The 26,859-nt window shown below is 32.0% G+C and overlaps 2 protein-coding genes across 2 annotated transcripts; one reads left to right on the top strand and one right to left on the bottom strand.

Annotated features, from left to right (window-relative positions):
* Positions 1 to 8,815: 8,815 nt before the first annotated feature.
* Positions 8,816 to 16,353, bottom strand: LOC149475366 (uncharacterized). Its single transcript, XM_089713261.1, has 4 exons — positions 16,251 to 16,353; positions 14,635 to 14,727; positions 10,426 to 10,533; positions 8,816 to 9,046 (listed from the first exon to the last, which is right to left on the bottom strand). Exons 1-4 carry the CDS (start codon positions 16,294 to 16,296, stop codon positions 8,922 to 8,924), a joined length of 372 nt encoding a protein of 123 aa, XP_089569387.1. The 5' UTR covers positions 16,297 to 16,353; the 3' UTR covers positions 8,816 to 8,921.
* Positions 16,354 to 19,959: 3,606 nt separating this feature from the next.
* Positions 19,960 to 26,342, top strand: LOC149475365 (uncharacterized). Its single transcript, XM_089713488.1, has 5 exons — positions 19,960 to 20,146; positions 23,361 to 23,441; positions 24,494 to 24,592; positions 25,264 to 25,340; positions 25,991 to 26,342. Exons 1-5 carry the CDS (start codon positions 20,104 to 20,106, stop codon positions 26,324 to 26,326), a joined length of 636 nt encoding a protein of 211 aa, XP_089569614.1. The 5' UTR covers positions 19,960 to 20,103; the 3' UTR covers positions 26,327 to 26,342.
* The last annotated feature ends 517 nt before the right edge of the window (positions 26,343 to 26,859 follow it).

Here is a 26,859-nt window from a genome sequence, read left to right as displayed (position 1 = left end):
ATCGTAGGAAAGTCAAAACTGTACATTGAATATTTTTTTAAAAGAATACATAATCCATGATCTATAATCGATATAGAAGCCAAAAATATAGTTTTTAGAATTTTTGTCTGTTTGTCTGTTTGTCTGTTTGTCTGTTTGTCTGTATGTTTGACCGAGCTAATCTCGAAAAGTACTGCATAGATTTACTTCAAATTTTGCATGAATATTCCTAAGAGGTCGGGTGAGGATAGTTTAAACATATTATCATGATATCACCTTCGGGGGAGGAGCTGTGAGCCTTTATTTTTCTTACATATTCCGTGTACTACGACAGCGTACAATCTAAAGACTCATGTTTAAATATTGGTTTCGAGTAAGCCATGCTATTATCTAGCTTTACAAAATAAAAACTATGTCATTTACGTAATTTGGGCAGAGAAACAGTTTAATGAATTTAGTAGTATAAAGACAAATCTGAAACAGCGCCATCTATGAGATTTCGTAAAAATCAAATCAATTTACATGTTAACACTACTGAAAATACTGTTGAAAATTAATAATTTAAATATAATCATGTTATTTATTTAACTCTTTAACCCATATCTTCCCTTCCCTATAAGGTGCGCTTATATTTCGTGTGAATATACTACATTTTTAAAAGTGAGGGTAGATGTTTATTATTTTAAGTCAAACTAGACACCATTACAATCTCAGAGCAATATTACAATAATTAATCTAATATTGATTGTGTTCATTGGTTACATTTTTAAAATCTTCGTGTTTTATAAATTTATAAAGAATAGAAAAAATTCGATCACGAGGCGGGACTCGAACCCACATAATTTCGTGATCGAATGTTTCTATTCTTTATCAATTTATTATTTATAAATTTATATTTATAAAGCATTTGAATGTCATAAAACCAAAAATATCAAATTCAATCTTTGTGTTTTGTGAATTTTCACAATGCGTTCGCACAAAAGGTAAGTTGTTACTTTTATAGGTATTTATTATTTATAATGATAGCAATTCATGTTTTTTAAAGTGAAACTTTTATTACATCGTCTCAAACTTTTTGGTCTGTGTAGCGCATGTCGCGTGACGGTCGAACCGTACGATAATTATCGTACAAATACGATAATTTTGTGCCTAAGTTTCACTTTTACCGTGGTTTCATAAAACCACACAACATTTTTATTGGTTTTATAAAGGTTTTATATTACACTTTTAGAATGAAATAATAAAATGATGAATTCTTTTTGACTTTTACAAGATTTTGAGGTGCGTTGGGAACAGTAGTTTGTTGATAAAATTTTATTTGTAAGTAGCTTTTTTTATAGATTTACAGTTAACTTTTGATTTTTTATTTACAGATTCAATGTTCATAAAATTATATCGCCTTTGGAAGACGATTTCTGCTGACAATTTTACAACACCACTTGAAAATTGATGATTTGATGATGAAGATAGTGGCAGCGAGGATTAAGTGGAAATTAGTAATCATCCGCTTCGTCAATTTTTGACTGAAGTTAATGTCCAACGTATGGTTCAATCATTGGAAGTATCTCGGGTAATTTTGGAGGATATTTATCAGGAAGGAGAGAAGGGGCAGCCAACCACATATCAAAGTACTACGTTTTAGTACCGAAAAAAATGTTATTGCCAAATGAAACATAAATTTTGCACTCACAACTGTACAAGTTATGATTTTTATTCTGACTTTGCTGTTATCTGATTATAATATTTATCGTTATGGCTATCGACCGTACTGGGATGAGAGTACATGATATACTCATCATCCAGGATTGCATAGAGCATTTTCACACTGAAAAAGATGTTTTCTTTGAATCGTAGTTGCTTCATTTATTTATTTTTAATCATTTTACATAATATGTTTTATATTTGCCCATTTTCATTATATTTTATAAATAAAATGGAACCAACATAACTTTGTTGTGTATCATTTCTCTATTAATAACCCGTAGGCATATTTTCCAAGCGCCCCATTTAAGGTGCGGTCCTGAAATTTTAATGTATACTTTTGCCTAATATAAGCTCAAGCTCATTTTTAGATGAAAATAACAAAGAGAACTTATTTATTAAAATTTAGTAGATAAAAGAAATTATGTTACGATTTTATAAGAAAACACAGTATATTTATTAGGCGGCCGCGGCGGTGATTTTCCAGGCAAAAGATATTCATCAGCTCAATAAAATTGAATAGTATGTTGTTAGTTATTCTTTAAATTCACAGATTGTAATGAGCATTTCCGCATGCAAGTTGTATCGTAGTTTAGATATATATCATAGTTTTGACACATTAAAGTTCCAACAAAACCCTCAAATTTTTGAGCAGAGTTGAGCAAGATAATTTAAAAAATGTGCTGTGTTAAGTACATATTATAGAAAAGGTTAGTTCGTTGATAATTATTATTTCTTCATCATTTAAATGTTGTTAAATGTTAGTAAAAATAAACTTTGCCTGTTAATACTTTTGTTCAGTATTTACCTGTATGATTATTGCTTGGTAATTAATATGTATATTTTCATGTCGTATAGCTAATTATAAACATAAGTGTGATGTGAAACTAGCTGGATTTATTTTTACACACTCACAGCCATATATTTTATATTAAAATAGTGTTAATAGTGTAAATCATAATATTTTTTCACAATTAAAAATATTTCCTTTTTTCTGATGGTATTGGCATCGAATTAAACCGCGCTGTCGTTTCGTTCACTAAAAGTGATGTTATGAGGACCGAATATTATGTAGCCGCCTCAACTTACGGAAACGAGAGTAACCTGCGTTGTCTGTTAGTTATTGTATAGTCGAATTTAACGTTACATGGAAATTGGATTCTAAATATATTATGTATACTTACTTATATTAAATCTGTACATGAAATATATTTCCTAAATAACTATCACGGGGTGATTAGGGATCGACACTGATGCCAACGAAGCAAACAGTAAAATTTTTGTCCGTCTGTCTGTCCGTATAACCGTTATAGAAACAAAAACTACTCGACGGATTTAAACGAAACTTGGTACAATTATTTTACATATTCCTGAGCAGAGCAGTAAAAGTAGAGTTAAAGCTACACAGAAATCATATTTTATGAAAGAAATGTTCTCCTTATTATATAAAAAATATCTCCCGACATCATAAATGTATATCTTTTATGGTTGACTCACAATAACACGTGTAATTTCCGATAGCTTAGGAGTTCGAAGCTTTCTGATTATATTTGTCTATAACACTCTCAGTCCGTTTCAACTCAATTTTTATTTTCATGCATCAGTGCCACCTAAAACATCTTTATCTCGAAAATCGAGCAAAGCTAAGAAAATGAGAAATAAGAGTTCTCAAGAATCGTTAGAGATAAGAGGCTTAGGTACTATAGGCCGAAAACAACATGTGTTATGCCGAGAACCTGAAACCGCTTCACAACGAGAATTGCGGCTCACAGCTGACCGCGAACGGCATGTACTATCCCGTGAGACCGAAACCTTTACTGAGAGGGAATAATGTCTCACAGCTGATCACGGCCGTCATATTTTATCTCGAGAATCTGAAACTTTTACTCAATATGAAGACCGTTTGACAAATGATAGGGTGCACCATAATATTATTCAATCTCTTGAAGATGAACATGAGCATAAGCAATGACTAGAGTAAGGACGCGAATATTACAATTAATTGAGACAAAAACGATTAATAAGTTTGTTTAATGAAAGATTAAGGTTTGAAACTATTCGGTCTCTGGAAACGGACGAATAGCGAGAGGCCCCTCTTACTGCAGACAGATTTCGACATAGTCTTAATGACTTAGATTAGAGGTAAACATAGAAGATCAATCTACGAATTCGGTGGTGGGGTCCGACAAATATAAAAGTCGGTTTGCTTATAACCTCACAATTGATTACAGATCATTTTCTGTATAGGCGATATTAACGTAGTATGTTATTTTTGTAATGCTTTAAAGTGGAGTAAGGACAATTTTAGAACATGTTTCATCAGGTTAATTCGTATGTATGCAGTTTTAAATCGACATTAGAAGCTTTTCCTCAAGATGGTGAATGGTGATACAGTAGCACCTCGTTAAGTCGAACCTCGATAAGTCAAAAACCTCCAAATCTCGAAAAAATGTCTTGTTCCCTTCCCTTCAAACCCGAAAACCTCCGTAACTTGAAATCTCGGCCCTCTGTTAGTCGAAATAATCACCGAGTCCCTCCAAGCCATTTTGGTACATATTTTCACTCTATAACTCGAAAAATTAAATTTGACCTCTGTATCTCGAACATGGCAACATTTTATTTTACAATCTTTATAACTTGATCATTTGGACTTTAACAATTTGCCGACAGTGCAGTACACTATATTGTTTCTTAGAAAATATTTTAGGAGTATACGATAATAAATTTATGACTCACGTAAACACGTGTTTGCATTAAGTAGGTATCTGATGACGAAATTATCGATTCAGTAGCTCAGAAAACCGATACTAATGATTAAGATGACATAGAAGACGTGAATAGTACATGCGCTCCATGCGTTTCCATCAAAGAGGCAAGAACCGCATTGAATACCTTACGAAATTTTATAGAGCAAACCAGTATCTCTGAAGAAGAAGAATTTTCTGTTCTTTATAGATTAGATAATGCTAGAGAACAACCAAATTATCTAAAGCAAAAAAAATACTGACTTTTTTAATGCCATATTTTTTATTTTAAAATGATTTGAAATAATGTTGATTTATAATAAATAAAAACATGTTCGTCACCTCTGCAAGTTGAATTTTAATGTACTTTACCTCTCTAACTCAAAATTTATAAGAATAAACCTCAAACTCTGTATGTCGAATCAAAATCCGCCTAAGTCGAAATCCTCCATAAGTTGAAAACTCTATAACTCGAATTTTTTGGCGTCTCCCTTGATATTCGACTTATAGAGGTGCTACTGTATTAATATAAAATTGTTATAAATGCCGATAGACGGACGTCTATCGGCACTCAGGAACTTCCTGGGCGTGTTATAACGCCCAGGCCACAGTATTACAATTTTTTCTACAGCAGGGCGACGAATGTATTTTCGCATAGCAACGGAGGGGAACTCGCGGGGGGTCAAGTGACGCGGGCCACGTACCATTAACATGCTTAGTTTGTGGTACCGAGCGCGAAAGAAAGTCATCGTGTTTTTGTTTTGTTACTATGTAAACTAACGTAATTTAATACTTAGGTACAATATATTATTCTATAACGGTGCGCTCAAACTGTTAATCTACATTTAATTTAGATTATTATTTGAAATACTAAGTAATGTAGAATTTAAATCACATTCATTGATGTTTTCCTCAGATTTTCGATTTCCTCCGATTTTAAGATTTTCTTATCAGTGTTCAATTTTAATTTAGTTAAATTTTATAAGAGACAATTAAGAACATTCAAAAATAAAGTGTCACGTATTTTTTTAAACGACGAATGACGAAAAACGACGTAATCGCGGACGAAGTCGCGGGCAACAGCTAGTTATAATATAATAAAGATAAATTCTCATCTCATTTCAAATTATACTTAGAAAAATATTTTTTTATCGACGTTCAAGTTAAAAGCAGTACGTCACTAAGAAAGTCGTAAAAATTTACGACCTTTTAAGCGACGAGTTTTTAAATTCAACTCTATCACTAAGTTCATAAAGATTAAATTTGAATTTCTCTTCAAGATAGTCTCGCTACATCACTTTATAGTCTCGTGGGGAGTGCGGTTCAATATCGCGTTCTAAATTCAACTTTATCGCTTAGTTCATAAAGATTAAATTTGTATATTTTCTCTTCAAGATAGTCTCGCTACATCACTTTATAGTCTCGTGGGGAGTGCGGTTCAATATCGCGTTTTAAATTCAACTTTATCTCTTAGTTCATAAAGATTAAATTTGTATATTTTCTTTCCATGATAGTCTCGTGAGGCCGCATCAATGATCGAGTACACACATGACTCGATTATTTGTCTTGATCATATCGCTAAACGATACATCGACGATTATTAGAAATTGCATTTAATTAGAAATGTACGTTAAAAAAATAAAAAAATATACACAAATGAAAGGTTATTCCATCTTTTTTAATATTCGACATGTTTGAATTGCTTCTGCAAGACTTGACAGTGCAAAACGGCATTTTTAGCGGAGCACTCGCAGACGTCCTTTCGATGTTTTACGAATACGCAGAGTGTTCGTAATCGATTACGCAAATAGTTTTTATGAAAGCATAAGATTTTTCGATTCGAATAATCTTATACCTCGGCAAAAGGGGAAACGCCTGCGTGTGTTATCCATTACTTAAGACGATACACAAAAAAAAATCCACTGCCTGGCGGGCGGAGTCTAATAGCTCGCTATCGCGAACGCGGGTGTGCGCGAAGTCATTCTTGCAAACTCGCCGCGCTGCCGCTGGCCGACTCGGGACAAACATGTATGGAGTCGTCATACAGTTATAATATTGTTATACATTTATTTAATTGTTGATTCATTGGTTTTATTTTCTTGCTTATAAACAAATAATCTTCTTTTTAACAAATACTTAGACATTATTAATAATTATTATTATTTCGTAATGTTTACTTTATTACAAAAACTTTGGAAAACTTTGGATGTTAATTTGTATATTTTTTTGTTAGTTGTTACTTAATCACGTCAAGACTACATTACCAATTTTGATAAAATATAGCTAATTGCCTGGATTTACACATAGGATACTTTTTATCCGAACTGAACACTTCTGTGGGATAAAACAGGATTCACGATATAACCTAATTCCACGCGGGCAAAGCCGCGGTCGGAATGATATTTTTTTAAATAAAAAAATTGTTTTAAAAAAAACACAAAATATATTGACGCATGTATTTATTTTTTGCACTCTATTATAATTGTAATTATTCATTACAAATAATCAAAATAAAATAGCCAGAGCAAAGTTAGGCCCTGGTAGGGTAGGTAGGCAGGTACAGCGAGACGAACACTGGCTTATTTATACCAATAATAATGTATATAAACATTAAATTAAGTTTACTTTCTAACAACAAAAATACATAATATTAGCTAATGTGAAAACGAATCAACCAATCATCCCACAACAATGAAATGTGACAACACACAAATATTCATCCAAATCGGTTCATGTGATTAGGAGGAGTGACTGCAGCGCCATCTTCCGGGCCCAATTGTGTTTCCAGATCACCCAGGAACTCAATTTAATATACTTACACAAAATTTTTCGAAATGAAAACTCACATTACTATGTAAATATGAATATAAACCTGTTTTAGTACTAAGCAATTTCCCGCACAGGTGTAGTAAGTATAAATGAAATAAATATCAACATCAAATTCTTTATACAACATACTTATCTACCACCTACTAAGAAATGTAATTCTTGAAATTTTTTCGTATTTTTTTTAAATATAATACTACTCCAATGAGCTCCTGTTCCATATTAGGTCCACCATACTTCCACTAAGTTCACCATGATTTTTTATTTCTTTGCACTTTGTTGCTTTTTGCTAAAAATGGAATCATGCGATAAAACCAGTAGAGCGTTGATAACATACATTTTTGACTGAATAAAGGTACTTACGAAGGAGTGGGTTCACATTGTGAACAATCAGTGGGTTTTTTTCCTTCTGGATTCCGGATTTCTGAAAAGATTATCTATGCTATAAATGAAAAAACCTTACACATTCGTTATGTACTTAAAACAGGGGTACATATCAAACATCGTCTATAATACAATTATCATCAAATTTAAAATAAAACCAACTTACTTCATTAATTTGTTCCAATTGTAAGCATTCTTTTTCCTCCAACCTTTATGTTTCTTCTTCTTATTTTCTTTATTGTCCCCATTTGTCTCATTTTGTCTTATCGTGTTGTCACCCTTTTTTACGATTGCGCGAGCGACACAAGTTCCCCGTGTGACGGCCGTAGCGGGAATGACTCGTGCAGCGATCGGGGTAGGAAGGTACAGGGCGGCTCTCGATATATTGGCTGGTCGCGCGCTAATTTCAAGTATTTGTTGTTTATTTCAAAACCATCGCATATTTCAAAATTCTAAATCGGTAGACGTATAGGTTGTATATTTTATAGTTAATATCCAAAAAGTCGTAACTTTACGTTTGTTATTTTGAAGATGCCAGAGATTAAAAAAAAATAACAATGAGAACTTTGTATTTTTTTTCTATCGAGAAAATATCATGGAATCATGTTTCTAAAACGGTAGACGTATTGTGTTACTATTGAACTTTCTTGTCAAGAATTTTCATCACAACAACTTTAATAATATAAAAATTACGAAGGTTTAAAAAGGGCCGTAAATGTTAGAAAAATTAATTCATCACCTTAATGATCTAAGGGCGTAGACGGTAGAGCATTCTTTCGTTGTTCTTAGTGCGTTCGAAAAGATTCTCTGCAATGTTCTAATACTGAACAACACTGAATACGTTTCATTTACACTAAAAGATCACGAAAGAATGCTCTTGCTCTAACTCTATTTTCGTTTGATATAAATGCACTCTTATACTTGACTTATGATAATGAAAGTCAGAATTTAATTATGAAAATAACATTGCTTTTCTATGATCCAAAGTAGTTATATATATTTTTTTATTGAAGTGAAACTTTTTTACCGGGGTTGGAAAAAAATTTAGTGTAACATTTTTTGCGTTATGCGTGACATTTTTCCGTTACGCGCCATCTTTTTCTTATCCCTACCACGACGTATTTCTGTAAAGTTATAGTAAATTATTTTTCGAAAAAATAAGGTCATAAAGAAGTTTCACTTCTTACGTGTGTACACTAGTACACGCACACTTTTTTTTTCTTAATAAAAATTTATCAAAATATAAAGATTTACACAGTAAAACACTAGATTTAAAATAAAATATATTTATTTCGGTTTTGCCTTATCATGTACTTTATTATGATTAGATTCCTTCAAAATTCCTCTCCTTACGAGCAAGTCGACTAGTGGCCGGCGAATCCTGCGATCCGATGACGGTAAGGGAGGTACACCTTGAACAAAGGGATATTTAAGTAATTAAAATATAGAAAATTCGAATTTTTAACTTAAAATCTATACTAATATTATAAAGCTGAAGAGTTTGTTTGTTTGAACGCGCTAATCTCGGGAACTACTGGTCCGATTTGAAAAATTCTTTCGGTGTTAGATAGCCCATTTATCGAGGAAGGCTATAGGCTATTTATCATCACGCATTATAAGACCAACAGGAGCGCAGCAATGCGGGTGAAACCGCGGGGCACAGCTAGTCTTAAATACTACGACAAAAAATAAAAACAAGGATATCAAATAGGTACCTAAGTACTTGTATATTGTAGTTTCAACTTCATTGAATTGGAAAACAAATTAATACATTTAAAGTAAAATTTTTATTGTTAATTATACCTATTCTAGTTTATTCATTGATTATGATTTATTTCGATCTATATATTCTATCCTACTTAATATTATAAATGCGAAAGTTTGTGAGGATGTGTGTGTGTTTGTTACTCTTTCACGCAAATACTACTGAACCGATTACAATGAAATTAAGCGCACATATAGAGGGTAACTTGGATTAACACATAGGATAGGTTTTATCCCGAAAATCGCATGGGAACGGGAACTATGCGGGTTTTTCTTTGAAAACGCGGGCGAAGCCGCGGACGGAAAACGTAGTATTATATTATGATCTATGCTATGACTACTACATTATCTGTGCTACTTCTAAGGCAAAAAATACTATCTCTTTTGCTTCTGGCTAAAATATAATCTATCTATCAATAAAATTATTTTTTATTATTATTTTAACTAATTAAACTTCAAAACAACTGGGCAATTTTATGAAAAAAAAATCCATTTTTCAGTTCGTATATTCTAGACTATAAGTCTGAGAATAAGCTCAGAAACTTTTTATATAGATACGACTAGCTGCGCTCCGCGGTTTCACCCGTGTGTCTCCGCTCCTGTTGGTCTTATCATGATGATATTATAGCCTATAGCCTTCCTCGATGAATGGGCTATCTAACACTGAAAGAATTTTTCAAATCGGACCAGTAGTTCCTGAGATTAGCGCGTTCAAACAAACAATCTCTTCAGCTTTAGGTATAATATTAGTATAGATATAATATTAGTATAGATAAGATACATATTACATACACATACTTCCTAGTAAATTTTATAGGAAACTAGCAAACCGGGCGAACTCCGTTTCGCCACCAGAGACACCTTTTCTTTGCTATAAACCTCACGGAGCCCGAGACCTTTCCAACGAATGCAAAACCGTGGAAATCGGTTCGTGCATTCTGGAGTTATAGCGTCAGGAAGGAAAACCCGACTTATTTTTATATAGTAGATGAATAAAAAAACAGCAATTATAAATTATAATACTAACCAACAGATGACAATTTTTTAGTAGTAAGTTGAGGACCCAATTCGTACAGCACTTGAACATCAGCGTGGTTGCCGAAACGGTAGCCGAACCCTATTCGGTGGTCGTTACCTGTAAATATAAATATTAATAATTCGCTAGTAATTATTGATATTTTAGTTTTTATAGCTTTCAAAATGCTTTATAAATGAGACGTGTGTTCGAATCCTGCCTCGTAAATCGTAATCGATCGATTTTTTTTCCATAATTTAAAATTTTTCAAATAGGTTTAAGTGTATCAATGACTACAGAAAATGAAAAAAATGTTACTGAATAAATATATTTGATTTTGATGTTTTGGTTTTATTTATCTGGCCCCCTTGTCTCTTTTGTGTTGAATTCTTGGCTTCTTAAATATCTGACAAATATTATAAACGCGAAATTTGTAAGAATATGTGTTAGTATGTTTGTTGCTCTTTCATGCGAAAACCATTGAACCTATTTGGATGATACTAGGCAGTAGGTACTGTAGCTCATTTACCAGAATAACACTAACAATATAAATGTTTGTCATAGCTAATAGCTATATACTAGTAAATAGTTACTAGTTATTATTCTGTGATACTAGTTACGATGCTAACTACTTATAATTTTACAAAAATATTTATTTCTACGTAGATATCTCTGTACACGTAAAGTGATTGAATATTTTTTTTGAACGCTTTATTTAATTTTGAAACTAAATATAACATTATTCACACAATCGCTCAATTTATATATTTTTGCATTAAATACTTAAGTACCGGTCAAATGTGGCTACTTGACCACATTTTTTTACTTTTTCTTAGCTAACTTATTTATGTTAAACTTTTATTAACATTTTATGATTTGTTCATGTCATGAATGATTTCATCATTCACTTTTACTAGGTATTTCTTTAAAATATATTGAATCTGACATTATTTACAAATAAACGTAATACAGGTCAAGTTGACACTGATGTGGTATCTTGACCTTGCACATCAATTTTCATAGGTAGATGCTTAACATTCTTGTTTTAGGCTAAGTTGCTATTACTTTTTAAGTCTTCGACTTTTTAAATATTGCAGCCCGAAGCTTTACAATAAACTGTTAGGCTCTGGCTACCTGGTCAAGTTGCCACGGGATTTGTAATGATTTCATACAAAGCATTACATGTCGGATAGGGTTGTCACAAATAAGACACAAATTTTAATGAACTATTTATTTATTAAACTAAATTTAATACATATGTATATGTATATTACTTAATACTTATAGGTATTTATTAATAGGTAAGGAAACATTTATTTTTCATTAGAAATATGCTAAATCGTTGTCATCAAAGAGAGTATAAGTATCTGGATTGTCCGAAATATGCAGCATATTTATTGATTTTACTATGCAAAACTCGAAACAGATAAAAAAAGGAAAAAATTAGGGATGTAACGATACATGATTTTGCCGATACGATACCGATACCGATATTTTTAGTAATGTATCGGCGATACCGATACCGATACCGATATCGATGGCTTGGTAGAAAAATAAATATGTAGTGAATTATGCATAAAAAGTTACCAACATTTAACAGAGACAACTGTTAATCGTATTCTTTTGAATAAAAATGCCAAATCAAAAAACAACAAAACCATTTATTTTAGTATTATTATTTTACGAAGTCAGTTAAACTTTAAGTAATACACATACAATCAGTACCTAATAAAAGTTTACTATTCTGCCATCCTTTAACTAGAAAGCCGTTAAGCCCACGAAGTGAGTTTCGAGTAAATGGCAAAAAAACACGGAAATCGTTATTTCTTAAAAATTATGACACTTACAATAATTATTGTGAGATACATCGATCGACATTTTATTATATATAAATATTAGTTTTTACCCAGAAACTGTCATAATTTATTTTTAAATTCACTTTTTCTCGTTTAGTTCAGCATATAATCTGAAAATTTTAACTATTTACTGGACAAGCGTAACCATAATAAACCGTAATTTAGTATTTTTATTTTCATTTTGTGATTTATTTTATTTAGTAATAAAATGCTTACCTAAAACGTCGTTAAGCTACTATAACTACTTTTAAGCTATGAGTTTCGTTTTAATTTAAATTTCAAAAACTTTATAATCAGCGTTTAAGGGTTTTTGGATGCTTTTGTACTATGATTCTATATAGTTGTACGAAATTTTAATCTTACTAATGTTAAAAATTTGCTGCTGTCTGAGGCTTTGCTCTCGGGAATTACATCCTCTAGGTCAACCAATGGAAAGGAAAAGGATCAAAAGCTTTTAGGTTTAAGTATTAAGGATTTAAACACTATCTAAATTAATGGTTTTAGCGTCTTATTGTGAGTAACAAGTATTTTAAACTCTTTTACTAAATTACTCTTTTAAGTTTTCGATAAAATTAACCTTTATTTCTCGTCATGTTCACGTTTATTTCATTACAGTGGCTCATTAAGGGGTTAAGATTGAGATAAATCTTCTCACTTTTCTTTTTTGGAACCGTATATTCATTTAGAATTGCAATTTTAACGTTATTTTATAAATATTCTTCTGCGAAGCCATCATACGAGTCACGGATATGTGAGTACATATAGAACCACAAACAATGTAAACATAAATCGTTTCCTGAAAAAAAAAATTAAGACTTGTGCACAAGGTTTTTGAAAAAATACACCCTGGTTTCAATAGGGCTTACATGTGGGATGCTCTTAATAAATAATGTAGAACCGCTTATCAAATGATTAGAAGACTCTTTCATCCACATTCAGAAAATATAATATACCAGAATATGTGGAAAATAGCAGGAGGTAGAAAACTTTTTATTTGCTACAATGTAAAAAATACAAATCTTAATAATCTAATACATATAAAGATAAGAAAAAATAGCAAAAGTTGCAAAATGGACTCCTAACAATTTTTGTATCACCATCTCTAGTATGTACATTGCTTGACAGTCGATTACTAATTCCACCCAAGGGGTAAATTACATAATTAATAAATAGTTTTAAAAATTAAATAGTACAGACTGTCTTTCTTCTCTTTCTCGGTTACAGAGACAAATCAGAGTCTAAACAGAGAAGTACGATTGAAAGTTCGCACTGTCGTAACCATTACCTACCAAATTTTCGTAACTTTGACTTGTTATATTTTCCGTAATTTAGCTGCTAGATTGTTTAAAACTTAGTAAACCTGATCAGAAACAATACGTTTTGTAAAAGAAAATCAAAAACAATCGGTACTCTGCTTGGGAGCGACATTATTTCATCATCACTCTCATCCCCAAAACTGATGCATCACCAGAATCGGATAACTGCCTTTTAGCTAAAAAATGAGGGTTAGCTGCTTTGTAGCTAAGCAAAAAAGTGTTATTAGACTTTTTCCTAAATAAAATTACTTAACTAAAAAAGCGTTAAGGGCGAGTAACTGCAAATAAGGTAAGGATTTCCATTGGAATCGTTATATGAAAGCATATCATATTTAAAAACGTTATCACGTTAAAAATTAAAAAAATTCAAAATTATTTATTTCTTTCCTTTACATAAACAAATTTGTGATTGGAACACTCCTAGTAAGCAAATAAAATGCTTGTGTCAGGAGGTTCCGCTCTTCCTTAAAAAAATATCGGTATCGGTTGATTTATTATCGGCGATACCGATATATCGGCTTGCCGATATATCGGCCGATATATCGGCATCGGTATCGGTATCGTTACATCCCTAGAAAAAATGCAGTCACGTTATTTTTTGTGTCAACCCTAGGCGTCGGTCAAGTTGCCACGCAGCGGTCAATGGCAACTTGACCTAACCTGAGGCATCAATGCCCAAGCAAATATTTCGACAGATGAGCCTAAAATTGGATAGTTCCCACTGTAAAATCAATCTCTAGGGTTTATTACACAACATATCAAAACTGTACTCACCTGAGATGTGCAGTTTAAGCTCTACAAACATAATAATACTGACACCGGCAAAAGATCCTTAGACACAGTCACACTTCGATACGTTATATTGCGAGAACCAACAGCGTTACCGCTTTAAAATTAAAATATGTTGCCAATTAATATTTTAAAAACCTACCAACATCGATACGTTAGGTCAATTTGCTTTCAATTCTACAAAATTTGATATTTTGTTGTTAAACGGAAGGTGTGGTCAAGTTGCCAAGTAAAGGTCAAGTAGCCACATTTGACGGTACCTTTGCGAATGGGTGGAGCAAATCCATAGATAGTCGTGAACAGCATAGCGACATCTTCCGGGACTATGAAGAACCTTGCGTCTGTCAAAGAACCTGAGAACCAAATTTTCTTCATTTTTTATCAAAATATGGTTATCTTAATCCAAAATACTAGAATCTGAAGGAATTTAGATATTTAAATGTTTTATAACGAGTCATCCGCGATCCCGTGCATGTAGGTAGCGCCTTATTCGACAAATCCGCATTATAATACGGGATGTATCATTGAACATATATGTCAGAATATTCTAATATTCGTATTACTTATAACCTAACCTAACCTTAATAAATTATACGTATTCTAAAACCTTCCTCTTCAATCACTCTATCTATTAAAAAAATAGCATCAAAACCCGTTGCGTTTTTTACAGATTTACCTAAGCCTAGCCTAGGTGTCCCTATGTAATACGTATTACCTATTAATAAAAGAGACATAACCATGTGTTTCAAATTAAAAAAAAGTAAGTAGTAGAGCGTATGTATTCAGCAATAAATGAAAGTAAAAATAATACGGTTCTAATTATGTACTGAATTTATTATTTCTTTGTGCAAGAGACTACGTTGCTAAATCTGGTTAGATAATAATTATTAATAAAATAATTTATTTTATAATATAGTGTATAATTTATGAAATTAAACACATAAATCTGATTCCAACTTTATTGTTACTAAAATATTCTCGTTAGTGACTACTTATTAGTCATTTATTAGGTATTATAGGTCATACAGTTGACTAAAAAACCCTAAAATCGATTGAAAGTTATGAAGTAAGACCCATTGCCCCCGAAAAAGTAAAATTACAATACATATTTACTTAAGGCATAATCACACATGTGTAAAAACCTGTGACACGCGCGTTGCATAAAAATGTGTGTCAAGGCCTTTACGTGTATTGCAGTGTTGAATTCTTTTAGTATTTTTATAAATCTGGTTTTGTTATCTTACACGTTACAGTGCCACAAACTTATCTGACCCGGTGGCAAAAACTGGAACTACGTGCCGCCATTTTGAAATGTCACATTTTCACAGACTTTTCATACGGAATATTTTGTTTATATAAAAGAAAGCGACATCAGTGACACTGTCACCGGGTCAGATAAGTTTGTGGCACTATACATAATATAATATGTAATTTAATATAATGTGTAAAACATAAAATGTACTTTATAGTATGTGTATTTATTGTACTTGATTTAATTGTATAAAAACATACCTTTCAAATTGATTAATCATATTTAAATGCATGTTTTTTTAATAACATGATATTATTATAAAGAAATAGAGTTTGGAATGTTAATAAATAGCTTGAAAATGCGTTTTCATAAACATGTCGATTTAATATGTGCAATACCTTATACCTATATTAAAACAGTTTTAATAAATTATTAATTAATTTTGAATATTTTACTTAGATAATATTAATTGAATATTAATTATCTAATTCTGGAAGTGAATTCTCGCATTCGAAGACAATATTTATTTCTACGCTGATTTCTAACTCATATTTCCACAGTACCACATAGACATGTGATGACGGAAATTATTATATTTTCTTATATGGTAATAAAAATACTTACAAAAGAAAAGAAAAAGGCCACAGATGAAAAATATTTTTCCCGCCATTTTGTAAGTCAAAATTGGCGGGTTTTAGCAATATGACAAGTTCTTTAGCAAGTTGATTGGTAAATGAGGAATTAATAAGATTTTAATGAAGGCCTATTGTTTTCATGTACACTATTGAGTTGAGAATGACTCCTAATGTACGAATTGAACAAAAAATTAATAATAAATCATATATTTTGCTGTATTTTCTAGTACCTTGATGTTATTGACTGGTTATGTTTTGCGGTTTCACCCGTGGTTGTCTAGATTATAAATACTTACTGATATCAATGCACTACATATAATTGTCATTTTGTTATTTACATACCTAGGTATATTTGTTTCAGGTTGAGGAAGGTCGCTTTTCAGATTTTTGTAGACATAAGTTTGTTTGAATAAAGATTTTATGTACTAGGTATTTGTTGTTTTTATTTTTTACTAGCTGCGCCCCGCGGTTTCACCCGCATTGCTTCCCCTCCTGTTGGTCTAAGCGTGATGATATATAGCCTATACCTATAGCCTTCCTCGATAAATGGGCTATCTAACACCGAAAGAATTTTTCAAATCGATCCCGTAGTTCCTGAGATTAGCGCGTTCAAACAAACAAACAAACACTTCAGCTTTATAATATTATAATTTATAATATAATTAAGTATACTTAGATATACTTACGCATTTTTTTCTGTATTTCTGCGAATCTGCAAACGAAGTCGCCGGAAGAAAGCTAGTTCATTATTATAGTTGTTAGATTTTATTACTTCATCCAGTACTATCTTGAAACCTAAATAATACCTAGATTATGAGTACCTAAGTCTAGCTAGAAACCAGTTTTATGCGGTTAAATAAGTGTAATATTCTTGTTTTAACGGAAAGTAGGTCAAACTCTACTTGGCAAAATTACCTTTAGTGAAGTTGTGTAAGGACTTTCTGCTTAGTCATTTACTTTATTTGGTTATCATTTAAAAACTACTGAACCGATTTTGATGTAAACTTGACTGTGTGTTGAATTATTAGTAGCGCTTACATACTTTGGGTAGAAATTAAAAAACAATTATAAAGTATCAATCAAAAAGAAAAACCTCACTTTTTGAAGTTGGTTAAATGTCTATTTGCTAACCGTACTTTTAATAACAATAATAATTTGTCATTGTGATTTGTCGATAAAGTTTGTCCGTGTGTATAATTTTTACACAATTATTACCCGACTACACTAAAATGTGTGTTGTTTTCTAATCAACATAGTATACATAATAATATGTAAATGTCGATAGACAGACGAGATTTGGAAGATCTGGTTATATAATTACTAGCGGCCCGCCCCGGCTTCGCCCGTGGTACATATGAAAAATAGATGTTGGCCGATTCTCAGACTTACCCGATATGCACAGAAAATTTCATGAGAATCGGTCCACCCGTTTCGGAGGAGTATGCAGACTAACACTGTGACACGAGAATTTTATATATAAGATTATTTCACTCAACTACCAACTATTAACTATCCTATCCTACTAATAATACATATTATAAATGCGAAAGTTTGTGAGCAAGGATGTATGTGTGTATGTTTGTTACTCTTTCACGCAAATACTACGGAACCGATTATAATGAAATTTAGCACACATATAGAGGGTAACTTCGATTAACACATAGGATAGGTTTTATCCCGGAAATCCCAGGGAAAGGGAACTAGGCGAGTATTTTCTTTGAAAACGCGGGCGAAGCCGCGGTCGGAAAGCTAGTAGGTAATAATTATTTATTACCAGCATAGATACATTATGTAGATAGAGTATTTTTCATATGACACATGGAGGCTTAAAGAAGGAAGAAGGCCATTTTCAATTAAAAAAGTGAAGTCCGTTTTTAAAATGTCTTTTACTATCACAAGGCTATATAATATTTTAACAATTAAATGGGATATGATATTTTTACCAGATAACCAAAGCCGCGTTTAATAATTATATAGGCTTTGGCATTTTTTAACACATAGGCAAAGCCGTATTATAAGCGTAGTTAATAAATCAATTGTTTCTCCCTTTTTCGGAATGTTAATTGTATTTTATTGTTTTAATTCAATTGTGTGTCACACTTGGTGTGAAGAAAACGTTTATGTATTGTTAGTTTATAAATTTTTAAATATGTAAAGTGATTAAATATGGCGTAGGTAAGAAAATAGGATAAAATTAGATTATCGAATACATTTAAGGCGTTACCCGGCAATTTCGACTATGTTCAACCTCTATAAAGTCTGGTACAACATAAAGCACAATACCGAAAAAAATATATAAAATAGGATGGTCTTTGATCTTTAATTGCTCGCGAGGACTTTTTTCCATAGTTAATAGATTTCTAGAAAAAAAATGTGCCGTGGTCATCGATTTTTCCGCAAATACTCTATAAACTTCGTAACCTGCTGACTTAGAGCTCTGAAAATTTTATGTTTAATAAATTATCAGTTACACAACAGTCCCTGACGAGGATTTTTTGTTTCACTGATTAGTATCTTTTTAAATACAAAATTCGAGGAAAAAAGAAGGTGCAGCGGGAGAGGTTTGAGATCTGTCAAGTATGGTCAAGGTTATTAGCGCATGTATAAGCCTTAAGTTTTGCAAATTGCAAGTAATATATTTTATTAGTAATTTCTGAAAGAATTAATTGGTCCCCTTGTACTTTTTTACGCATAAATAATATATTACAAATCACAGCATCTTTTTAACAATTTAAATATGTATATGTTTTCAGTCGATAGATATTTTTCAATATTTTTTTTCTGCTATCATTTAAATGAAAAAACATAGGAGATTCTTTTTATAGGTAGGGAAAGATCGATCCTAGATACAGTGAGCAAGTATTACTTTTTTAAGATTCTCCTAAGAAAATTTAACTTTTATGACTAGAAAGCGTTATAAAATATTTAATTACACCCTGTGATTACACCATTAAGCGCGTCACACACGGTGAAGATACTATAATATTTTATCTTAAGATACTGTTATATTTTATATTACAGTATCTTAACGCATCCGGTATCAGCGTTCGGACCATCATTTTTCTTTTTGTCATTGCGTACTAAGACTCCTGTAGAACCGCCATCCTGTTACAAATGACCCACAAAATTTCGCGTCATATAGAGTATCTTTAATCTTATATAGTATCTTCACCGTGTGTGACGCGCTTTATTCTGAAAAGAAAATTTTTAATCTGTCACTCTGTGCAAGCTTTCCATATTAGTTGAAATACGAGGGGTCACTTTTATTTTCTTCTAAACTTGAATGAATAAGCGTTACAAAACGTCATAACTCTCTTTATATTTCAACCGATTATGTCTTCTATATCTAAGGAAATAGTGACTGTTATTCTTTCTTATTTCTAATGACATTGGATAATCCCATTACGTTACTTTCTTAGTGAATGGGATTGCACACATGCACACATATTGACATTAGAATTTAAGCGAATTTGAGTTTTACCCAATCGAATTTAAGTTGATTTTTCTTTATTTTCTGTTTTGTTTACCTCCACCTGATTTTAAATTTCGAATTCACGGATATGACTCATTAGAATAATGTCGCAAGTCGTCACACATTGCTAAGGAATGTTGCTTTCATTTTGATCGTGTTAAGGTTGAAATTCCGCTGGCAACCACGGAAGATAAATCCTTGTCGCAATAGTGAAAGTTGTATTCATGTGTCTGTTGTCAGTTTGGCGGCAAAACTCAGCTGTGACAGATTATATTTTTAATTTTTTTTTTAAATCCCTTCATTGTGTTGTGACAATGGCTCGGCGCTAATTTAATTGATTTATTGCCATATTAGTGTTACGGAATAAAATATGGAAATCCGCGCGATACTTTCCTTGTTCCTACTTTCATTCGGTGAGTTTTACTATTGTCAACATAACATGTGATTATTGTTTAACCAATTGAAAACTTTTTCCGCGTAAATAACGATGGATAATTAGTTACTTTTATAATTATTTCTCAAAATTTGTTGTTATGTATGTTGTAAATTCACTGCTGAAATTATTATTTAAAAAATAGGATTTGAAAGGCAACGTACATTTATATTTTTTTTATAAAATAAACGTAAATTAAATTATTATATTTTATCGTCAATTATGAGTTTAGTTAATATTATTCTTTAAAAAAAAATACTAGTTAATTATCTATGATTCCCCTCATTATAAAATTATGTGATCAAAATAAAATTTAGAGTTATGCAAGACTTAGCACTCTGTAAGAGGTCGGTTATGCAATGTTTAGCGCGGTCAAAGTCGTGATGGGTGATCTTTGACTTTATTTCGTAATTAGGAACGTAACGTTAATATTTTTATAGCGTAACGTTATTTCATTGATAAAATCATATTTATTTTATTCATTTCATTGATAGTTGTAAAATATTTTGGAATAATAATTTCTAAGTTTTTTTTTTATACCTATTAATTTTTTATCCAGGGTTTTATACCTACTTACTACCTATAGAATAGATTAACATTCAATATTAATACTATTTTAGTAGGTTCATAGGTATATTTTAAGAAACGTTTTATTTATTCTATTTATTTTTATTTTACAGTAACAGGAGCTTTTCATATTTCAATAAAAACTAGTGTCCGACCGAAACTGGTTTCCAGGCCGAAACCGAAACCGAAACCGAATGTTCGGCCGTGGCTTCAGTTTCGGCCGAAACCGAAACCGAAACCGAAACTCACGTGGCCTAGTATGAAATTTCTAAAAATACTGAACTTTGGTGCATTTTCCTATTATTTTGCCTTAATTAGGGCATGAAAGGAATACGCAGTATATAAAATTTGTTGTAATCATTTATTCAATATAAAATAAAAAAATAATATTTTTAAAATATTAATAATAACAAATTTAATTTTTATTATTTTTTCAAATTAAGTTCTCGGTAAAATCAGTCATCTAAATCAAATCAGTAATTGTTACTGTTACTTTAAATACTAAGTTTTGGTATTTTGAGATCTTTCTCTTTATTAAAGAGTCTTTAATACTTTGGATTGGTATTTGTACTTAGAAGAATAATAAGTCTCTTTTAGGTACCTCTTATATAAAAATAATAATTATTAATTACACCCAGTTCCAATCTCAACATAGATAATCAAAAATTGTTTCCACCAGCGTGGGTCAACCAACGCTTTGACAGCGTCCATCAAAGCGTTGCCGAGGAAAACGAAGTTAGGCGAGCGTGAACGTGTGTGAACTAAGTTCACTGAACTTGCGAAATAAGTTTCGGTTTCGGCAAAAGTTTCGGCTGATTTTGGCCGAAACCGAAACTGCGGCCGAAACTTGATTTTTGGCCGAAACTCGGCCGAAACCGAAACCGAAACCGAAAGTTCGGTCGGACACTAATAAAAACCCTAAAATTTATTCATTAATACATTGAACACTTAAATTTTAATAATTTTAGAATTTAAACCGTTTTTAGTTATGTTTAATTTTATGAACAGAGATCGCTATCTACGTAATAATAATCTGAAGGATATTTGAATAAATAATTACCATTCACTTGAATACAGCCTTTCTGATTTTTTACAAGTAATTTGTTTTTGTGCTTATAATAATAATTTATTTCCTTATTTTTTTGCCATTAATCAGAGGTCACATACCACATATAATGTATGCAAGGTTTGATTTTTGGAACATGTTCTGTAGGTTAGAATACACTTAAAGATATAAAAAAATAGTTTGCGACCTTAAACTTCCGAGTGTACCTATCGATAGACACAAATCAGTCAAGTCGTTTCGGAGTATTTTGGTTAGATACAAACAAAACACAAGTAGGTAGTTAACATAATATAATATTAATGAATGAATAAATTAAAGCATGTAGTCAAAAATAAACAACATTTCTAAAAAGAAAAACGACTTTTTGAAAGAATGTCAATCTAATAATGTAAAATTAATATGCAGCTAGTGATTGTAATAATAAATATGACTGCTATTAAATAATGTAAGCATGATGCAATTTTAAGTTTCTAATATTATTTTTTTTTGGGTGTGCGTTGATCTCTTATTCAGCTTTCCTTTTGAAGTAGAGTAAAATTTCTAGGTCGCGTCATGGCAATACCGTCACGTCATGGAGTAAGGCGACGGTTTTGGTATCTTTGAATCTTGCCAAAGAAGTTTCACGTCTGACACGTGTGCTAGGCACACTTGCTTTTTTTATTTAATATATATATACCTACTAGTTGCTCACTCTGGTTTCTCTCGTATACAATTATTTCATGTTTTCATAATTAATTATTAGGTAGGTATACTAATATAAACGAAGACAAATCTAACAAAATAAAAATCATTAAAATCTGATCAGCTTTTAAAGTTGACATTTATGAGAGAAGTAAATAACACAACTTTCTATTAGGTATTGGTAAATAATAGAAATTATTATATTGATTATGTGTCTAATACTAGCTGTACCCCGCGGTTTTAGCCGCATTTCTTCGCTTCTATTGATCTTAGTGTGATGATATATAGCCTCTACTCTTCCTCGATAAATGGACTATCTAACAGTGAAATAATTTTTCAAATCAAACCCAAAGTTCTTGAGATTAGCGCATTCAAACAAACAAACTCTTCAGCTTTACAATACATAAATGATATTAGTATAGATTTTAGACGATATAGTTAAGTAGATACATATTAAGTACATATTTTACCAAAAATTACCTACATAATAAAATCGACGACGAAGCGTGGGACGACCACCCACAAGATGGACAGACGACAAGCCCCCTAGTCAAGTGGCTTTCTGTTAGCGTAGCGTTCAATAGAATAGACTACGAATGTATGAGATTGACGTAGGCTGTAGATAAACGTATCTACAGGTTACGTCAATCTCATACATTCGTAGTCTATTCTATTGAACGCTACGCTAACAGAAAGCCACTTGACTAGGGGGGCTGGTCCGAGTGGCAGGGAGCCGCTGGATGCAGGCCGCCGGTGACCGGGCGTGGTGGAAAACCCTGAGGGAGGCCTTTGTCCAGCAGTGGACGTCCCAGGGCTGACACGATGACATAATAAAAGAGTTATTGCTATATATTATTTAATTATTTCCTTATAATTCCAGGAAGCTGCTCCATCATCATACCCGAAGAGCTACCTTCGCTTCTGTCAGTGGCGTATTCCAACATACCACCTATAAAAAAAGGTTTGTATAAAATTATTACCTATAGAATATTATCTAGTTCAAGAAACACGAAACTCATGAAATTATTGTAGATATGTATCACTGATCATATCACTGATCAAGGAGTCGATTACATACAAACATATAGATGAAACTAATAAAAGCGTGTTAATTATAACTTATAAATACATAAAAATGAATATATATTTGTCTGTATGTCCTTTATAGAATCGTAAACTATGCAGTATGCTACAAATTTTATATGATACTAGCGGTCCGCCCCGGCTTCGCCCGTGGTACATATTTACGTTTTCTCTACATAAGAATCATCCTTGTTATACTTCAAGGAATACAATAAAAAAAGAATTATCGAAATCGGTTCAGCCGTTCACACGTGATGCCGTGACAACGCGAAACGGGTTTCATTTTTATCTATACTAATATTATAAAGCTGAAGAGTTTGTTTGTTTGTTTGTTTGAACGCACTAATCTCGGGTACTACTGGTCCGATTTGAAAAATTCTTTCGGTGTTAGATAGCCCATTTATCGAGGAAGATTATAGGCTATATTTCATCACGCTACGGGCAACAGTAGTGGAGCCACGGGGGTGAAACCGCGTGGAGCAGCATACATATATAGAAGAAGAAGATAGAAGATGTTCGATGGTACTAAAAACTGCTAAATCAATTTTGAAAATTCTTCAACAAGTAGGAAGCTATCTTAATCCTAAGTGACAACTGACAGGCTATTTTTTGTGGTGGTTCCAATCTCTGTGCACCTGACATGGAAAAACTCTCAAATCTTTCTTTCTATTTATGAAGCTGTAAATATTTCTGCAAACTTACACTAGATGGCGCTATATTCTGTAGCAGGCTCATTTATTTTTTTAACTGGGTGATTTTTTTTCTTCAATAATTATTTTATATACAAAATTTGTGTACTTACCTCCTTCGAGATTCGAGATTTTTAATTGATAAACAACGAGATATATGTAGATAAAATATTTATTTAAATATTTGTGCATACTGCTTAAATAATATTAATATTAATCATAACTCCATTTTGATTTCCAGGGACAGATTCCCGCGTGGGTTTTGGCTTCGCGTTTGGCAACCATGCTGATTTTCAAGTCATGTTGGAGTTGGGACCACAAACTAATACATTACCTTTGAGTGAGTTAACTAAAATACATTTTAAAACTAAAACATAATTAAAAAAAAATTGTACGTGTACTAGTATACACACGTAAGAAGTGAAACTTCTTTATGACCTTATTTTTCAAAAAATAATTTACTACATATATGCAACTTTACAGAAATACGTCGAATCACGCGTGGTAGGGATAAGAAAAAGATGGCGCGTAACGAAAAAATGTTACACTAAGTATACATTTTTTTCCAACCCCGATAAAGAAGTTTCACTCCAAAAGTTTCACTTCAAAAATAAATTTAATATTTACTCTAACATATTTTCTTTATGTACCTAGAGAAGTTTTGGTAACCTGTAAGTAATAAGGTTGGGAAAATGAAATAAAGGTGAGCCTATACGAATTTAAGATAGGTCATAGGTATATTTGTGGAATAAATAAAAAAGCAACAATTTTGTAAAGAAAAATATGACAGTACATGGTCAGTACCTATAGGAAATCGTTATTCTGCTGTCACCCTTATCACTAAGGGTTATAAAAAAAGTTTAAAATTAGTCAGCTACCACATAAAATAACATTATTTTTTATTTTTTTCGTATTATTATACAGTTAAATTATAATTATTATAAATCAGTCCATATCTGACCATCCTTTCCGGTGTGAAAGATAAATAAACATACACATTTATTATTACAGCTGGCCAAGCATTTCCGACGAACACAAAACGTCAAGCTCCATATCCTGTGAAGAAAGTTAATAAGAATAGGGAAAAGGTAATTTTATTTATTTTTTATTAGTACATACTAAAACAAAAATTAAATATCTAGACTAATATTATAAAGCTGAAGTGTTTGTTTGTTTGAACGCGCTTATCTCTGGAACTAACATAATTTAGATTTATGGTCCGATTTGAAATATCTTTCGGTGTTAGATAGCTCATTTATCGAGGAAGGCTATAGGCTATATATCATCTCGCTAAGACGAACAGGGGCGGAGCCACGCGGGTTAAACCGCGAGGCACAGCTACTCTATGATACATATTTCTCAAACTGTCACAAGTATAATACGTAGGTACTAATAATATGATAAGACTTCCTCTGGATAGGCCATCTGTGGTCGAATCTGCTATTTGATTGAATGACGACATTTAATTAAATGACTAGCCGTCCTCGATGTAAGTGGATTATCCAATACAACATCAAAAAATAGTTTTTTTTTTAATCTAAAACTTAATGAAAAAGTCTTTACTTTCTGACTCTCCATAATACACGGGTACCACCATAAGTAAGATACCCGGTCCTTTGGAAGGCTTACGTGGGGACACAGGTCCAACACGCAGAGGCCCTTTTGAGAATTTTAATGGGTTGTGTGACACCAGTTATTTACAATATTATTAACATATATTTTTTATTCCATATTCCAGTTCCTACAAACAGACGCGGGCAAATATCTCCAGAACTGGGCGCAGCGTATGAAAAAACCAACACCAATACAAAAAGAACCACCAAATCTAGAAGAATCTATGGTAGAATTGGTAAAGAATGAAAATGGCGAATATGAAATACACCAACCGAACCCGAATATGCCAAAATTCGTACTCGATAGTTTAAAGAAGTTATACGGAGAGAAGAAAGTAGAAGCTAAGAATAAGAGAGAAGAATCTAAGAAGAAAGAAGAATCTAATAAAATAGGAGAGAAGAGAAGCGAGGAAGAAGTAAAGAAGATTACAGAGGATTTATCGAATGTAGATTTAGATTAATAAATGGTAAAGGATATTGTGTTGTTTAATTTTGAGATGGTTAAGGTTTAATCCCGACTACATTTATTATACAAGCTTTCCACCCGAGGCTGCACCCGTTTTGTCTAAAACACAGAACAGGTCTAAAACCTAATAAATTATGTACTAAAGCCTTCCTCTTGAATCACTCTATGACTATCTATTAAAAAAAATCCACATCAAAATCTGCTGCGTAGTTTTAAAGATTTAAGGATACATAGAGATATAGTTACGTACCTTACTTAGTTCAACCTTTTTAAGTAAGACCGATTTCCTCGTAAAAATGGAACTGAAATTAGAATCTTTATTCTATACATAGGCCAGAAGCTAGTTTGTTTAGCAAAACTGTCAATTTCGAATAAAATACCTACTTTTACAAAACACAAATATTCAAGCATGATCACACCAGTCATGATTTTCAGTAAAAATTAATTTGCACACCTAATAGTTAAGTTTAGCATATAGTTCTGAGTACACTACTTATGGAGTTATGGATCGTTGTTTAGGTAAATTAA

This window comes from Colias philodice, chromosome 30 (assembly GCF_061535455.1).
Source record: "Colias philodice isolate Cphi_HAF_F1 chromosome 30, ilColPhil1 Martin Lab GWU primary, whole genome shotgun sequence".
Classification (NCBI taxonomy): domain Eukaryota; kingdom Metazoa; phylum Arthropoda; class Insecta; order Lepidoptera; family Pieridae; genus Colias; species Colias philodice.
This window is presented reverse-complemented; position numbering and strand designations above follow the sequence as displayed.

Coding starts and splice junctions, on each gene's coding strand:
- LOC149475366 (XM_089713261.1), bottom strand. CDS start 16,296: ATGGCGGGAAAAATATTTTTCATCTGTGGCCTTTTTCTTTTCTTTT. Junction 14,728..16,250: donor TGGCCTTTTTCTTTTCTTTT/GTAAGTATTTTT, acceptor TTTGGTTCTCAG/GTTCTTTGACAGACGCAAGG. Junction 9,047..10,425: donor TAAAAAATTGTCATCTGTTG/GTTAGTATTATA, acceptor CCTTTGTTCAAG/GTGTACCTCCCTTACCGTCA.
- LOC149475365 (XM_089713488.1), top strand. CDS start 20,104: ATGGAAATCCGCGCGATACTTTCCTTGTTCCTACTTTCATTCG. Junction 20,147..23,360: donor CTTGTTCCTACTTTCATTCG/GTGAGTTTTACT, acceptor TTATAATTCCAG/GAAGCTGCTCCATCATCATA. Junction 23,442..24,493: donor CATACCACCTATAAAAAAAG/GTTTGTATAAAA, acceptor TTTGATTTCCAG/GGACAGATTCCCGCGTGGGT.